The following is a 17,468-nucleotide window of genomic DNA, read 5'->3' as shown; positions in this document are numbered from 1 at the left end:
ATTTTTAAAACTATTTAGTCAGGAGCACTGACCTCTTTTCCCCTAGATTGTCAAATAAAAAAATGACAACAGCTAACACAACAGTAGCTATTCGGTGTGAATGAATCAAAATTATACCTACTTTCTTTTGTCAGTTTGACAAAAATATATTTTTATTTGTGTACTGCAGAGTTTTAGTAATTAGTTTATGTGCGGCATGAGATGAAAAAGGTTGAAAATCGCTGCCTGACACCAAGCTTCCTTAATGTTAATATTTTACATAGCCATACTACCTTTGTCAAAACTAAGAAATTGATATTGGCTTAATACTATTAACTAAACTGCAGGCATTACTCAGATTTCTCTAGTTTTTTTGTTTGTTTGTTTGTTTGTTTGTTTACCAATGTGATGTTTTCTGTTCCAGGCCTAATTCAGAATATCACATTGCATTTAGTGGTCATATCTTTGTAGTCTCCCTGATTTGTGATAGTTCCTTTGTTGACCTTTTTGTTTGTTTCTTTAAAAAAAAATGATCTTGGCAGTTTTTGAGAAGCCTTGTTCAAGTATTTTGTAGAATGTGCCTTAATTCAAATTTGTCTGCTATTTTTTCATGATTATACTAGAGTTAATGGGTTTTGGGGAAAAATACCACAGGAGTGAGGCTGCTCCTTCACCCTAATTTCTAATGTGTTCTCATTCTGTATAATCTCTTCACATTGCATTTTTTTCTACAGGTAATTAAAAAAAATTCTTCTATATTGTAGATTTTCCTCACATATCCAGTAATCCCTAATTGTCAGCTTAAATTTAAGAGAGGTGATTGAAAAACTGACTCATTATGAGAATGTGAGTGGAGTTTATTGACTATTAATTTCACTCTATGGGTATTTGGTTCGGTATCTTTTTTTAAAAGATTTTATTTATTTATTAGAGAGAGGAGAAGGAGAAAGAGAGGGAAAGAAACATCAGTGTGTGTTTGCCCTTCACATTCCCCTAACTGGGGACCTGGCCCACCACCTAGGCACGTGGCCTGACTAGGAATTGAACCGGTGACCCTTTAGTTCACAAGCCTGCACTCAATCCACTGAGCTACACCAGCCAGGGCTTTATCATCTTAATTAGGGAACTTCAGTGTTAGTACTTGATGTTTTTTTCCCTTGGACTGTTCACATTCTGCAAAGAAGGACCCTACAGTTCTGTCCCTCCCCGCCATGCTCCAGGATGAAAATTGGGTAAAGAAGCCTGGGAGGTCTTACTCAATATATTTGTTCAGTTTCTTCATTTTCAATATAGTGTCCCCTCCTGTACTGTTAATGGTATCCCCTAGTCTAGAAATCTTCTGTTTAACATTCTTCAGAGAATAACTTTTCAGTCTTTTATCAGGATCATAGAATGGCTTTAACGGCTGAGAAGAGAATCTAGCAGGGGTATCCAACCTTTTGGCGTCTCTGGGCCACACTGGAAGAAGAGTTGTCTTGGGCCACACATTAAATACACAAACACTAATGAAAACTGATGAGCAAAAAAAGGTTTTAAGTAAATTCATGATATTTGTGTTGGCACGCATTCAAGGCCAACCTGGGCCACATGTGGCCTGCAGGGCTGTGGTTTGGACACCCCGATAGCTTCTGAAATAGAACTTCAACCAGTCTTCTTTATTTTAGCTTCATTTTTTACTTCTACTTTGAGAACATTTTGGAGATTATGTGATATAAATTGTATTGATTCTAAGTTTACCACAGATGGCTTATGATTCAGTTTTCTTGAGCTTGCATAGTCATTTATCACTCTTCTATCTACTTTCCAAGAAAATTATCTTAGTGTTGTCTCCCCTGAATATTTTGGGGGCGAGGGATCTTTTTGTGGACTATGCCCTTAAAAAATTCCTTTACTTTGGTAATGAGAATTCAGGCAGAAGCAAAGTGGATATGTGTTTGACCTATTATCTTTATCCAAAAGTTTGGCAAGATTTCTTTAATAATTTCTTGAAAGATACAGAAGCGTGCACCAGCTTCATCCTTGGGATGTATTCTTATCCCTAGGCTGAGAAATTAGGAATAGGACAGATGATTATACTATCTTATTTTCTCTGACAAACAAACAAAAACAAGGACAGCCCTGTCTGGTGTGGCTTAGTGGATTGAGTGCCCGCCTGTGAACCAAAGTGTTGCGGGTTCGATTCCCAGTCTAGGGCATGTGCCTGGGTTGCAGGCCTGCTCATAGGTAGGGGGCGTGTGAGGGGCAACCACACATTGATGTTTCTCTCCCTCTCTTCCTCCCTCCCTTCTCTAAAATATATAAATAAAATCTTTAAAAAACAAAACCAAGCCAGAAAATATCCAGTTGGCTGTTGAAGGAAATGATCTCAAACTCTTAAAACCATTCAGATCTAGTATTTCTCATAAATCTTTGTTTTGGAGGTGATAAGACAGCAGCTATAGGAGCCTTCCCCAAAGGTCAACTCCATTTTTTGTCCTTTTTCTAGAGAGAGAGGTCTTAACTAATTCATGGCAAGGCTTTAGGGATCTCTTACTCATATGCAAACAAAATTTTGTGTGAGGGGAAGCTTTTGTCATTAAAGGGTCCATAGCTTTTATCAGATTTATGTATAGTGCTTTGACCTAAGAAAGTTTATGAACCACTGGTTTAGGTAGTTAATTCTCTGTACTTGCTCTCTGGTGAGGGCATAAAGTGAAGTGGACAGGAGAGTGAGGATTGACACAACTCACAATAAGATGTTGGTGTCGTTGTATGTATGTTACCGATAAAAATGTTTACAAAACAATATTTATCCTTATAAAGCATGGGTACTCTTAACATTCTCTATTATATTTCAGTTTTAAAATGGTGGTTGGAACCCAGTAAACTGTTTTCTTACTACTGTGCCTGGTGGTAACCCATAATTTGAAAAACACTCATCTAGCGCATCATAGTTTACCAAGCCCTTTTGTATATATACTCTTCGTGCTCACAGCAGTCTTATGAGGTGCACATGATCTTCCCTTTGTTTTCACAGATGAGGAGGCTCAGAAACTTGTCCAAGGTTATATTGCCAGTATAGAGTTTGAGTCAGAGTTTGGTTTTGGGTCTTAGACTTTGACCTCAGCTCTGTTGCACCTTTGGGTACATCTGATTCAAATTACTGTTGACTCTTGAACAGTGTGGGAGTTAGGGCTATTGACCTCCTGTGCAGTCAAATCCATGTATACCATTTGACCTCCCCAAAACTTAACTACTGATGGCTTACTGTTGACTAGAAGTTACCAATGACATAACCAGTCAACACATATTTATATGTTTTTATAATAAAGTAAGGTAGAGAAAATACATTTATTGTATTCACTGAAAAAAATATCTGCACATGGGTGGACCTGTGTCATTTAAATACATGGTGTTCATGGGCAAAAACTAAAAGCATTTTTCTTAAGATTAGGAACTAGACAGGAATGTTCGCTTTTACAATTCTTATTCAACATAGTACTAGAAGTCCTAGCCATAGCACTCAGACAAAAAGAAGAAATAAAAGGCATCCAAATTGGAAAGAAAGAAGTAAGACTGTCATTATTTGCAGATGACATGATAATATAGAGAACCCTAAAGATTCCACTAAAAAAATGATAGAACTGATAAGTGAATTCAGTAAAGTAGCAGGATACAAAATAAATATCCAGAAATCAGTTACACTTTTATACACTAATAATGAACTATTAGAACGGGAAACTAAACAAACAATGCCATTTATAATTACATTAAAAAATACCTTGGAATAAATTTAATGAAGGAAGTAGAAGACCTGTACTCAGAAAATTATAAGATACCGAAGAAATTGAAGAAGGTTCAAATAAGTGGAAGCATATACCATGTTTATTCATGTAGAGGGAAAATTAACATCATTAAAATGTCTATACTGCCCTGGTCAGGTAGCTCTGTTGGTTGGAGCACTGTCTCATACAACAAAAAGGTTGAGGGTTTGATCCCCAGTTGGGGTACATGTGGGAGGCAACCAATTGATGTTTCTCTTTCATCTCTCCCGCTCTCTCTTTCTCCCTTCTTTCCTCCTCCTTCCTGTCTCTCTGAAATCAATAAGCATATCCTGGGGTGAGGATTTAAAAAAAAATAAAATGTCTATACTACCCAAAGCAATCTGTAGATTTAACACAATTCCTATCAAGATACCAAGGGTGAGCCCTGGCTGGTGTAGCTCAGTGGATTGAGTATGGGCCTGTGAACCCAAAGCATTGCTGGTTTGATTCCCAGTCAGGGCACATGCCTGGGTTGCGGGCCAGGTACCCAGTAAGGCGTGCACTAAAGGCAACACACGTTGATGTTTCACTCCTTTTCTCTCTCCCTACCTTCCTCTCTCTCTCAAAATAAATAAATAAAATCTAAAAGAAAAGATACCAATGATGTATTTCACATGGCTAGAACAACTATTCTAAAAATTTATAGGGAACCACAAAAGTCCCTGAAAAGCCATGGTAATTTTGAGAAAGAATAACAAAGTTGGAGTCCATAGTAATCAAAACAGTGTGGTGCTGGCATGAAAGCAGACATATAGATCAGTGGAACAGATTAGAGAGCCCAGAAATAAACCCACACCTTTATGGTCAATTAATTTGACAAAGGAGGTAAGAACATACAATACAATGGGGTAAAGATAGTCCATTCAGTAAATGGCTTTGGAAAATTGGACAGGTACGTATAAAAAAATGAAACTAGACCACCTTCTTTCACCATACACAAGAATAAACTCAAAATGAGTTGAAGACTTAAATGTTAGACTTGAAACTATAAGGGGGTGGGTGGGGCAGAGGAGAGCAATGGGGGAAAAATTGGGACAAGTGTAATTGAATAACAGTAAAAATAAATAAATAACAAAAAATTCCTGGAAGAAAACACAGACAGTAAAATCTCATAGGAATGTTTTTTCTTATACAGTCCCTCGGGCATGGGAAATAAAAAGGAAAAATAAACAAATAGGACTACATCAAACTAAAAAGTTTTTGCAGAGCAAAGAAAACCATCAACAACATGAATGGGAGAACATACTTGCCAGTGATACACCCGATAAGGGGTTTTATCTAAAATCTGTAAGGAACTTACACAACTCAACACCAAAAAACCCACAACAATTCAATTAAAAAATGGGCAAAGGACCTAGATAGACACTTCTCCAGAGAGGATTTACAGATGGCCAATAGACATATGCAGAGATGCTCAACATCACTAATCATCAGAGAGCTACAAATTAAAACCACAATGTGATAGCACTTCACACCTGTCAGAATGGCTATTATCAAATCAACAAAAAAGTGTTGGCGAGGATGTGGAGAAAAGCAAATCCTCATTTACTGTTGGTGGGAATGCAGATTTGTGTAGCTGCAATGGAAACAGTATGGAGTTTCTTCAAAAAATTAAAAATGTAACTGCCTATGACCAAGCAGTTCCACTTCTGGGACTATATCTGAAGAAACCCAAAACACTGATTTGAAAGAATATATGCACCTGCATGTTCACTTAAGTGTTTTTTTACGATAGCCAAGATTTGGAAGCTGCCCCAAGTGTCCATCAGTATATGTGTGGATAAAAAAGCTTTGGTACATTTACACAATTGAATACTACTTGGAAATAAAAAGGAAGGAAATACTACCTTTTGCAACAGCATGGATGTACCTGGAGAGATTAATGCTAAGTGAAATAAATCAGTCAGAAAGACAAATACCATATAATTTTACTCATTTGGAATCTAATGAACATACAAAATAGAAATAAAATCATAGATATAGAGAACAGACTGACAACTGTCAGAGGGGAGGGGGATTGATAGTCTAGGTGAAAAAGGTAAAGGGAGTAAGCAAAAAAAATACCCTTCATAGACAACAGGTGTAGTGATTACCAGAGGGAAAGGGGGTGAGGGGAGGTAGAAGAAGGTAAACGGGATAATTGGTGATGGAAGGAGACTTGACTTTGGGTATTGAACACAATACAATATACAGATGATATATTATAGAATTGTACACCTGGAACCTATATAATTTTATTAACCAGTGTCACCCCAATAAATTCAATAAAAATTAAAAACAAAAAAAATCTGTGGCATTCAAGGATCAACTGTGCTTCCTTTTTCCTTTATTTTCTCTCCCCCCACTACCTGCACCTTCTCTATGACGGTTGTGGGGGATAATATTAGCTCAAAATACATAATTGTATAAATCTTAATTTTCCAATTGATATACCTGCACTGTTCCCAATCTAGTCACTTTCACTCAGGGTCTTCTCTTAAAAGTTCTGAATTTTGCTGTCTGCATAGTAAGTTCTTTCCTTGTTTTCTTCTCCACTCTAGACTAGGGGAACTATGTCAGTCCGCTGTGGAACTTAATACTCACATCTCTGGGTTTCCAGCAGCAATTGTGATTTAGTAGATCTGGGGTGGAGTTTAGACCTACTATATATGTTTTTAAAAAGCTTCACAGGTTATTGTTATAAATACTCAAAGCTGAGAATTTCTACCCTGGATACATTTAAATTGCTGGGCCTAGAAGGAAACCCAGGATTTGGGAAGTAGCTAAAGACTCCTTGGTTCCTTAGAGTTTAGGGACTTGATATAATGGGAGATCTGTCTCTCCCTGGCTTTGTGGATGGGTATAGCCATTTGGAAACATAATCATTGCCTGCCTGAGTTGTACAGAATCTAGTGGTTTTCTTCTCCCCACTGCCTCCTTTTTGTGGAACTATTGGGAGTCATAGGGTTAGAATGTGTTCATCCAAGTATGCAACTGGATATCATAATCTTGGATTATTGTTTAATACTTTCATAAATAAAGTCTTTGAATGTGCAATGTTTTTGATTTACAGATTTGAAAAAATAATAGTTGAACATAATAGATTTGACCAGAAAAATCATACTTTGAGCATTATTAGTTTTGTATTATGCTGAGCAAAACAGTTGTTGATCAAATTTGAGTATCTTAAAAAAAATACTTAAAATCTCTCTCCCTTTCTCTTTTTAGTTCTTTTTGGAAGTGGATATCTGCTCAGACAGTAAGAATCATAAGAGGTCAGTTACAAATAATTCTTCTTCATGTTTTCAGTGTGATAAAATTTATGTTCATGTACTAAAATACTAAACTGTAGGCTTTTACGTTAAAAGTTGCCTTCCACAAAAGAATATAGGCAGGTTTGGGGGGGATGACTTGAGTGAATGAGTCTGACAGTGGTAGTATTCCACCACCTTTTCTCTTTAATTCAGGACTAGAATCAGAGGAAGTGGGACAAGCTGTGGAGTAGCTTCTAGAGTGTCTGGACAGCTACTCAGTGATTTTCCATACGTGACCTCTCTTTTCTGGTGGTTTATAGGCTTGTGTGCCTGGGAATACTATTCAGCAGAGTTGCTGGTTAGTAGACAGGCTCTTTAGATGTTGACACTGAGCTGCTTCCATTCTTTCCAACCCTAGAGGGAAGGCTGCCTTCACGTTCTTCTTAGCTAGGAAAGAAAAGTTTGAAGTTGACCTTTTGGAGCCTTTCATTTATTAGTCAGTCCTTTCTTTTTCTTCTCCCATGGAATCAGAGAAATGCTTCTTCCTCATGAATTTTATATTTTACTAGTCACCTAAGTTTGGTCAGACTATAAAGTAGAATGTGGCCCTGAGTACCTTACTTATTTCTCTTGTGAAGAAGGCAGCCGTTATTTTCCATTAGCTGAAATGAACTTTTATGGATGTGTTATTCTTAAACTTGATTATGCACTGCTCTAAAATGTGAAAGAAGTAGCCTTTTTGCTGCTGCACCTTCTGGTGTTTGGAGTGGTCAGTCTGTTAGAACTCCTCCCTCCTTTGCTTCCTCCTTCTCTCCCTTTTTACTGTCCTTTCTTTCCCCGCCCCCCTCTTTTTAAATGATGTAGTTTTATTAATGGTTGTGGAAGTGAACCTCTTTATAAAATTTGGATACATTGAAATTTTTTTGTTTTTTAAGGAAACCTAGTTTTCCAAGGGAGAAATGTGTAGAAAATTTAGATGTCAAGTTTGCATGATATTTTTATATTTGATTTTAGTTTTAAGCATAAGAGTTAGCTTAAGTAATCTCCAATTCACTTTTTAAAAATATTGATTTAAAGAGTGAGGAAGGAAGGAGAGAAAACAAAACATTGCTTTGTTCTTCTACTTATTTATGCATCTATTGGTTAATTCTTACATGTGCTCTGACTGGGGATCAAACTCCCAACCTTGGTATATCAGGACGACACTCTAACCAACTGAGCTACCTGGCCAGGGGAACTCACTTTTAAGAAATGTCAGTAGGTATTTTTTAGCATTCTTGGAAATTTGTTATTTCTACTTCATTTTTCCAGCACAATGATTCTCAAACTTCTGTAGGACTTGGTAAAGTGTAGGTTACTGGGCCCCATCCTGTAGATGCTGATAGTTAGTTGATCTGTGGTAGGGTCCAAGAATTTATAGTTTTATTGGATTTCTAGGTAATATTGCTCTGGGTCTAGGGAACCACATTTTGAGAACCAATGTTCTAGCATTACAAATACTGTTTTATCCTTATAAATGAATAAGCCCTGCCCTGGCTGGTGTGGCTCAGTAGATTGAGCACCAGCCTGCAAACCAAAAGGTTTGCCTGTTCAATTCCTGGTCAGGGTACATGCCTGGGTTGGGGTCCAGGTCCCCAGTTAGGGGTGTGTGAAAAGCAATCCATTAGTGTATCTCGCACATTGATGTTTCTCTCTGTCTCTTTCTCCCTTCCTTCCCCCCTCTCTAAAAGTAAATAAATAAAATCTTAAAAAAAGGAAAAGTCCTGACTGGTGTGGCTCAGTGGATTGAGTGCTGGCCTACAAACCAAAGGGTTGTCGGTTCAATTCCCAGTCAGGGCACATGCCTAGGTTGCAGGCCAGATCATGTACCCAGTAAGGGTAGTGTGAGAAGCAACCATGCATTAATGTTTCTCTCGTTCTTTCTCTGTCCCTTCCCCTCTGTCTAAAATAAGTAAATGAAATCTTTAAAAAAAAAAAAAGAAGCATCTCTGATTCACAAATTACAGGACATAAAAATAATGGGTAATGTGTAATTTTAACATGTTTAATGGTAATTCCTAAACATTTTTTCCAAAATCTTGATGTCAAAGAACATTGCTCTTTTATACCTCAAACTGGTTTACAGCATATGAAATTTATTCATAAATTTCTTATCATGTGTTGATATATCAAATCTTAGAGCACCTGAAAATAAAGACTGGAAATCATTACTTTCTTAATTAAAGTTGTTGGTTAGGCCACAAGCTGTTTAATAGTCAGTTGAGGTATAGTTTTAAAATTTTTTTGTAGGAATTTTGGAATGACAGAATAGATTTATAGATTTTAATTTAATAGTAGATTCACTTTCTTCCTATTTGTGTCAGCACATTAGAGCCAAAAGCAGACATTTTTGGGGTGATTTACATATTTAAGAAAAATTTCATGGGGAAAAGGAAACTTTTTTTTTTATTAAAAAATACCCATCTGGAGTTTGCTTTAAAGTAAACCATGTGTGCGTGTATAGTATATCTTATGGTATATGTATACTTATACATAATAATTATTTTATGTATATATCTATACATAAATGTGCTTATATAAAATTTATAGCCTCTCACAGTACAGTATTTGGAGCCAGATGTTAGTTATGTAATTTACTGTAAACACCAAGTTTTTAATGAGCACCACTCTTCCCAAACTCTTACCACATTCTCGCCAATACTAATAACTGAAGTTACAATATCAAAGCAAGCAGCTTTGACCTACTAGAAAGGTTTCTAATTATCTTTTGAACATCACCAAATTGGTAAAGAGATTAGGAGTGGCTTCAAGTTTCTTAGCAAGATTTCTTTGAGGAAAAGGAAATGATATTTAATTTTTTAGGTGGAGTTACCACAATCTGAATTTCCCTCCTTTGTGAAAAACAAAGGCCCTGAAATAGGATAGCCAAGGAAACGAATTCTCAAACTCTACCTTGCTTCCAAGTACAAGCTATGATGTAGTAGGTATAACCTGTGGCTATCCTCAGACATAGGTTATTATCCGTAACCTGCTCTTTCTCTCTTCATTTTCTCCATAGCTCTGAGAGCTCATTTTGAAGAAATAATGGATGAACCATCCCACTTGGCCAAACCTTTGGAGCTAAACCAGCACTCCCGATTCATAATTGGTTCTGTGTCTGAAGATAACTCAGAGGATGAGATCAGCAACCTGGTGAAGCTGGACCTCCTGGAGGAGAAGGAAGGTTCTTTGTCACCAGCTTCTGTCAGCTCAGACACACTCTCTGATGTGGGAATCTCTGGCCTACAGGATGGCTTGGCCTTACATGTGAGGTGAGAGAGAAGTTTAATGTTTTGCTTATGTAATCTGTTATATTGGTTTCACTGAATTTGTTCTGAAAAGAGCAAGAATAATTTTAGGGAAGATTGTTTCATTTTTTTCCTTTGTCACTGGTCGTAAAGCTTTGATGAGTAAGTAGAAAATGATGTATTTTGTCTGGAGTACAGTTTTTGAAAGTATCTTTCCCTAAATGTTCTCTCAACTTTTGTGCTTCTTTCTATATACTAGGTCTTTTACTGAGATCTAGAGAATAAAGTTAGATTGAGGAATTTCAGTTTCTTTCCCACTTTGACTACGATCATTGTAACTATCTTGATGATCAATAGGACTTTTGCAAGGGTGGGCAAATTTGTAGTACTCTTTTTTCCAAATGCTTCATTATGTCAGAAAGTTATATTTTATTTCTGGCAGGGCCAGTAGTCAATAAAGAGCTGTGGTAGGAACCAAGGGGTTGTGTAAATAAGAATTTTCCTTTTTCTCTAGAAATCCAATTCTCTATATGTAATTGAGAACGTCAGTAAATAGTAACACAGACCAGTGCTCAACCCACTGAACCACCCTGGCCAGGGCCAGGTAATGATATTATTACAAGGCAGTTTTTAGTTGCCTAGTTATTGCCAATTCATTCTCAAAGTTGATGGCTCTTATTGCAAAGACTGTGTTGTCAGTGCTATGCACGCCTGAGAATTTGTTTGCAGGCCCTACTGTTGCAAAATCATGCTCATAGTGCGTGGAGGAGCTATGGATTGAAGTGTGGTCAGCAACCTGGGAAGGAGACAGTGCCAATTCCCACTCACTTCTCAGCTAATGTTTCGAAACAGAACAAAGTTTCTTCATTGATCCATTTCATAAATCAAGTCACTTGTGAATATCGTGTTCTTGGGGATAATTTAAATTGAGTCAAGTTTATCTGATACTGGAGAGAACTCTTCTGACATCTGCCACCAATTAGGTGTGTGACCACACCAATTTGTGGTATCTCTTTGGGCCCATTTTCCTCATCTAAAAAAATGAGTGTATTAGTTCAGATATTCCTTTTCACTCTTTTAATCCAAAATTAAGTAGAGACCAGTTTAGCTTCCTGAGGAAATAGCCTAATCCTTCACAGATGAAATAGATTAAAGGGACAGGTACATTCCTAAGAGATGTTAACTGGAGGTTACCTAAAACCAAGTGAAGTCATTGCCACAGTGTAGGATGAGAGCTGGCCTCTCGAGTTGAGGGCTTGGTTTTAGGTGCTAAATGAGAATTCTGTGGGAATGATGGATAGGCTGGAATAGAAAATAGGTTTTTCCAAAAATGGAGATGACTTGCATTACATATTTTCTAGCGTACCAATGAAAGACTGGATGAATCATTTTCTACACTTTATGACCCAAACATTTGAAAAATAACAGTCCAAGAAAGTTATAGCTTGTGGCAATATACAACTGTGCTTTTTATTTGTAGATAAGATTAGCTAGGGGTTGATTTATCAGCTAGGTTGATACATTTCTGAACTTTATTATTAATATTCAATTGAACATTTGAAAAGAAAGACCATTTAAGAATGAGTGTGGGCATGTTAATTTTTATAACTAATGTATGATTTCATGGCATATAATAAAGCCATTTAGTTTTATGGATATTGACATTTTCTCTGCTCCTTGTGGGATGCCACTTGAGGTCAGATTGTTCTGCATACTTACAATGCATTCTAAATCCAGATCACCCCACCTTGTCAATCAAAGATTGTAATCAGTTTTGTCAGCTAGTATGCTGAATTCCTGGTTGAGGTCCATTTGGAATCACATTAATTACACAGTTGGGTATTTTACCTCTTAAGTTATATGATTTCTTTAACCCCTTTTTAATCCTATAATTCCTGTTGTAGTATTTGAAACTTTATCTCAGTTTCTTAAAATTCTTAAAATATATACTTTTAATGTCAAGTGGCCAACATTTTATGCTTAGCAAGCATGTTTGGGTAATGACTTCATTTGAAAACAATCTGTAATTGCTGTTATTTGTATATACATAAATATAAGCTTTTCTGTTGCTGGGGTTTAAGACAAGTAGTTGCTGCTTTGGAAGGAGACAGTGATTAAGTTCATTCAGAAAGAGCTCCTTGAAGGTGAGCTCTTCCTAGCTCCTTTCTGGTCTATAAAGAAAAATACTTTTTTTGATATATCCTAAAATTCATGGTTATAAAAAAAACCATATAAGACCTTCATCCATAGGAAATAATGGTGATGAGGTGAGATTCAGAGAGAATGTGGGAGTGGCTTTCAGCTTCTGCTCCCATTGGGTCAAGAGGGAAGTTAAGGAGACAAGAGTAGTGACATGATTTGATAAAAAACTATAAAGGATAGAGCTTTTTAGTGTTAACTGTCTGTGTTTGTGTTTGACCTGGAAAGGAACAAGGATTCTCTTTCCTTTTTAGTGTCTCACTTTAAACTCCTGATTTTGAAGTTGTTTCATTTAAATCTAGTGATGGAGGTAAACTTAAATAATAACTGCAAAAGCCTTTGGAAAAGTAAAATGTGCCGTATTAGTGTATGTTGTTATTTATTAGGGAGGAGTCCTTTTGTGAGGTAAACATTTTGGACTGGAAAACCTCTTTAAGTCTTTTACAAATTAGAGCTTAAAACTTGGAAGTTTAGATTTGAAAAGGTTTTGATTACAGCAAACATTCTGTCAATGTTATAATTCAAATGTTAACATTAGAAATGTCCATGCCTGTAGAGGACTTTTATGAGTTTATTTGAACCAAAACTGGCAACAGTTGCCAGGAAGCAATATCTGAAATGCTCCAATGAATGACAGTTCCATTCATAGGGTTTTTAAAAAATGCATTTAAAATTAAGGAGGGAAGTAAGAAGGATTACATGAAGGTGGGAGGAAGTGGTGGTTGAGGAGGATTGGATTAAAAGATTCTTAACAAGAATATGTGCTTTCTTGAGGGTGATTGCATGTATTTCAAAGGTGTGTTAACCTAGATACACCAACAATGGGTAGGGCTTGCTTACGGCAAAGGTGGACCTTTTACTAAAGCGTTGTGTGCCTGGGACATGACCACCCCACCATGACCTGCCCAGTTAGGATTTATGATCAGATCACTCAGAGAGGTTACTCTTTGTAGAACCCTTTTTTTGCCCACAAAAATAACCATTATTGAGAAGGCAGAAAATTTTATTTCCCCATTCTGTCTTTTGGCTCATCTCTTTCCATTTTTAACAGGGGAAATAAATAATAAAACTTACTCTAGTTTTGAGTTTATATTTTGGCTTTACTCATTGGTTGGCCTATAAGAGTGTTCTTATGTTTTGACTTTTTTAGCATTTCTCATTTAGCCTCCTTGAGCTTTCTCCCCCCAACAGCTCTTCCAACTCTATTCTCAAAGCTCCTTCTTTGAGGTTTCCAGTTGCTATGGTGTCTCAGAAGTGAGTAGACAGAGAAGGACATTATGAGATCTGCAACTTGGTACTCTTGCTGAGGACAATAGTTTTTTCTATCTCCGACTTACTCCTTTCCATTCAGAAAACAGAAGCTGCCAGTGTATGTATTACAGTCTCCAAGAGTTTATTCTGTAAATCTACCTAATTTTAGAAATGAAATTATGGATGTTGTAAGTAGGGCTTAGGACAATGTTTATTTTATGTGATACATTCATTTCCCCCTTTTTTCTTTCTGTTAACATAAATTCACAAATGAAGTTTGCATTTACTGCTTAAATTTTTTTAAAAATATTTTTTAAATTTATTTTTAGAGAGGGTAGAGAGGGAGAAAGAGAGAGAGAAACATCAATGTGTGGTTGCTAGGGGCTGTGGCCTGCAACCCAGGTACCTGCCCTGACTGGGAATCGAACCTGCGATGCTTTGGTTCGCAGCCTGTGCTCAATCCACTGAGCTATGCCAGCCAGGCTTACTGCTTAAATTTTTAAGAAATTATTACATGTATAAAAAAGTTGGATCCAAAATGTACAAAGACCCAAAAAGTATAAAGAAAGAAATAAAACAATCTAGAATATAATGATTCATTGATAACTACTGTTAATATTTTACATGCTTCCTTTTAGTATTTTTTACCCATTAAGGATAAATTTCATTAAAGAATATACACATAGATGATATTATAGTGAATATAAAACTCTGTTTCCTGCTTTCTTCACATAATATTTTCTCATGCCATTAAAGATATTTTATAAACTTAATTTTTTAATGTAGTTTTTTATTTTGAAATAATTTTAGAAGAGTTGACAAAGATACCACAAAGAATTCCTGTGTATCCTTCACTCAGCTTTTCCTAATATTAACATTTTTCCCTAATCATAGTACATTTATCTAGAATTGTCAGATTTAGCATATAAAAATATAGGACTCGTAGTTATTTTGAATTTCAGATAAATAGTGAATGATTTTTTTTAAAGATTTTATTTATTTATTTTTTAGAGATGGAAGGGAGGGAGGGAGGGGGGAGGGAGGGGGAGAGAGAGAGAGAGACAGAGACAGATAGACAGACATCAGTGTGCGGTTACTGGGGGTTATGGCCTGCAACCCAGGAATGTACCCTGGCTGAGAATCGAACCTGGGACACTTTGGTTCCCAGCCCGCGCTCAATCCACTGAGCTATGCCAGCCAGGGTGTGAATGATTTTTAATATAAAAAATTAAATACTGCAGGTACTGCATGAGACATACTTATTAAAAAATATATGCTTGTCTAAACGCCATGCTATATACCTGAAACTTAATTATTGGTCTTCTGCAAGGCTTGTTAGCTTCCTCTCCTCGTCTTATGCTACACTGTCTCCTTTGACCTGTCTTAATTAATGTGAATATCCATGGCAACATTATTGGTAATAGCCACAAAGTGGAAGCAACACAGTATCCCTCAACTGATGAATGAATAAACAAAATATGTTTTGTTCATACAATGGAAAATTATTTGGCCATAAAAAGAAATGAAGTACAGATACATACTGCAACACTGAATGCATCATGCTAAGTAAAAGAAGCCAGTCATAAAAGACCATATATTATATAATTTCATTTATATGAAATGTCCAGAATAGGCAAATCTGTAAAGGCAGACTTTAGGGCAATGAAAATGTTCCAAAACTGATTGTGATGATAGTTCACAACTATGTGAATATAATAAAAAACCATTGAATTATGTACCTTAAATGGCTGAAATAAATGGTGTATGAATTATATCTCAAGAAGGTTATTAAAAATTTTTTTAAATGAGTTTAGCAAGATCAGAGGCTATACGATCCATATACAAAAATCAGTCGTATTTCTGTACACTAGGTAGCAATGAACAAGCAAATAATGAAATTAATTTCATTCACAATGACATAAAAAAGTATAAAATACTTAGGAATAAATTTAACAAAAAAGTATAAGACTTGTACATTAAAAATTATAGGACATTGCTGAATGAAATTAAAGAGCTAAATATGGGGTAGGGCAAAAGTAGGTTTATAGTTGTGAGTATGCCAAACAGAATTTATTCTTGCATTATTTATTAATATTGTACTATTTTCCATATGAACAACTGGAAACCTACTTTTGCCCCACCCTGTAAGTGGAGAGACAGTATATGCTCAGAGTTTGGAAAACTCAATATTGTCAACATGGTGATTTTCCCTAAATAGATTTATAAATTCACAGTCCATTTAAAAATCAGCAGGCTTTTTTTTTTTTTGTCTTTCTAGAATTTGGTAACTTGATCCTAAAATTTATGTGGAAACCCAAAGGATTTAGAATAGACAAGACAATTTTAGAAAAGGAGAGTGAAGTTGGAAGAGTTATACTCCCTGATTTCAAAACCTAGTTATCAACGTCCTGTGGCATTGCTGCAAGGATAGGCGTATACATCAGTGGATTTAGAATCCACAACTAAACATTTTCTTTATATGGTCAATTGATTTTCAAAAGAGATACATCCTTGATTCAAGATTTCTCTGTTTGGAAAAGCCCCAGTGTAAGACAATCTCTTACAGTGTGTGCTGCAGTATAACTCAGACTGCACTGCAATCAAGCCAGCCAATGCATCACTGTCTGCCGGATAAACTGCTACGTCATTGTTGGTGCTTGGCATGTTACAATGCTGGGATCAGTGTGGGCTTCTAGTTGGATTTTGTGCCAGGTATGTGTCTCCTTTGGACACTTTATGGTAGATTAAGATGGGGATGCTTTGAATTTAGAGGAGTGAATGTGTGGCTTTTTATTTCTTGTGTTCTAGTATTACATAAGGATTGTGAGCAGCATCCATAAAAGATTAGAAAACTCTAGCTTTGTTTTTGGATCTGGGTGTGCTGTGTTAGTGTTTAATTGTTTTAGAAAGATCCCTTTGGTAAAAGAAAGCCCAAACTTTATTATTGAGTGTGCCTGTTTGGTATATTTTTCTGTAAAATAGCCTGCTTTATTCTATATTCAATGCTTTATTTGTTTTTTGAATGTTCCATTTATATAATAAAGGCAGAGAGTGATTCTCTTTCGGGAACTGCCTGCATCTGGAGACAGATGTGTGTAAAACTGAGCTCCTTCCACATCTGTGGTCACTGTCGTTGTTCTGAACAAAGGCCTTTGTGCTCTATTTTGAGACACATTATTCTGAAGAGACATAAGGATAGGAAGGAGCCTCTGCGTCAGCTTGGTTCTTTAAAGGAAAAAGTAAACTTGACTAACTTTGTCAGGCATCGGCATGTTGTAGAAGGAATGATAAAAGCGGTACAGAACAGAAAACAACCCAAGACATCCATTTTCTGTGATGGCTGGTGGTTATGTTGAGTGTCCTAAGTGACTCTTTTCAACTTGGGTCACCCGAATGTCTGAAGATTGAGGTTTGTCTTAACCATTTTATTGTTAGTTTCACTGTTCATCTTCTATCTGGGCTCCAGGTCATTTGTGTACTTCTGCTTTGGAGGGTTTTTCTAGAACGTTAATAGGTTCTCAGCATAGTTGGCATCAGACTATTAACTATTGCTACCCAGTATTTGGGGGAGAATTTTTCTGTTGTGCATAAATCAAGTTACATATGACTCTGGTGAATTATACCATTCCTGAGATCTTGTGTGAGGAAGTCCTGATTCTATAGATTCTAGCTGTTGGAGTCTTTTCTCCCATTACAAGGCAGCAATATCATGGAGA

At 36.4% G+C, this 17,468-nt stretch overlaps 1 protein-coding gene across 9 annotated transcripts in view; it reads left to right on the top strand.

The window, feature by feature from the left end:
• The window catches only part of ACACA (acetyl-CoA carboxylase alpha), a 259,834-nt gene that overhangs the window by 45,213 nt on the left and 197,153 nt on the right, over positions 1-17,468 (top strand). For 6 of the 9 annotated variants that reach the window (XM_045835836.1, XM_045835833.1, XM_045835832.1 and 3 more), the window contains 2 exons: positions 6,990-7,036; positions 10,074-10,326. In XM_045835836.1, the coding sequence (XP_045691792.1) occupies positions 10,100-10,326 (227 nt within the window). In that variant the 5' untranslated portion in view covers positions 6,990-7,036; positions 10,074-10,099. The remainder of the gene's footprint in view (positions 1-6,989; positions 7,037-10,073; positions 10,327-17,468) is intronic. The other 3 variants (XM_045835837.1, XM_045835838.1, XM_045835839.1) reach the window with 1 other exon arrangement.

Source organism: Phyllostomus hastatus, unplaced genomic scaffold, assembly GCF_019186645.2.
Source record: "Phyllostomus hastatus isolate PE091 unplaced genomic scaffold, TTU_PhHast_1.1 phas_contig_210, whole genome shotgun sequence".
NCBI classification, from domain to species: domain Eukaryota; kingdom Metazoa; phylum Chordata; class Mammalia; order Chiroptera; family Phyllostomidae; genus Phyllostomus; species Phyllostomus hastatus.
This window is presented reverse-complemented; position numbering and strand designations above follow the sequence as displayed.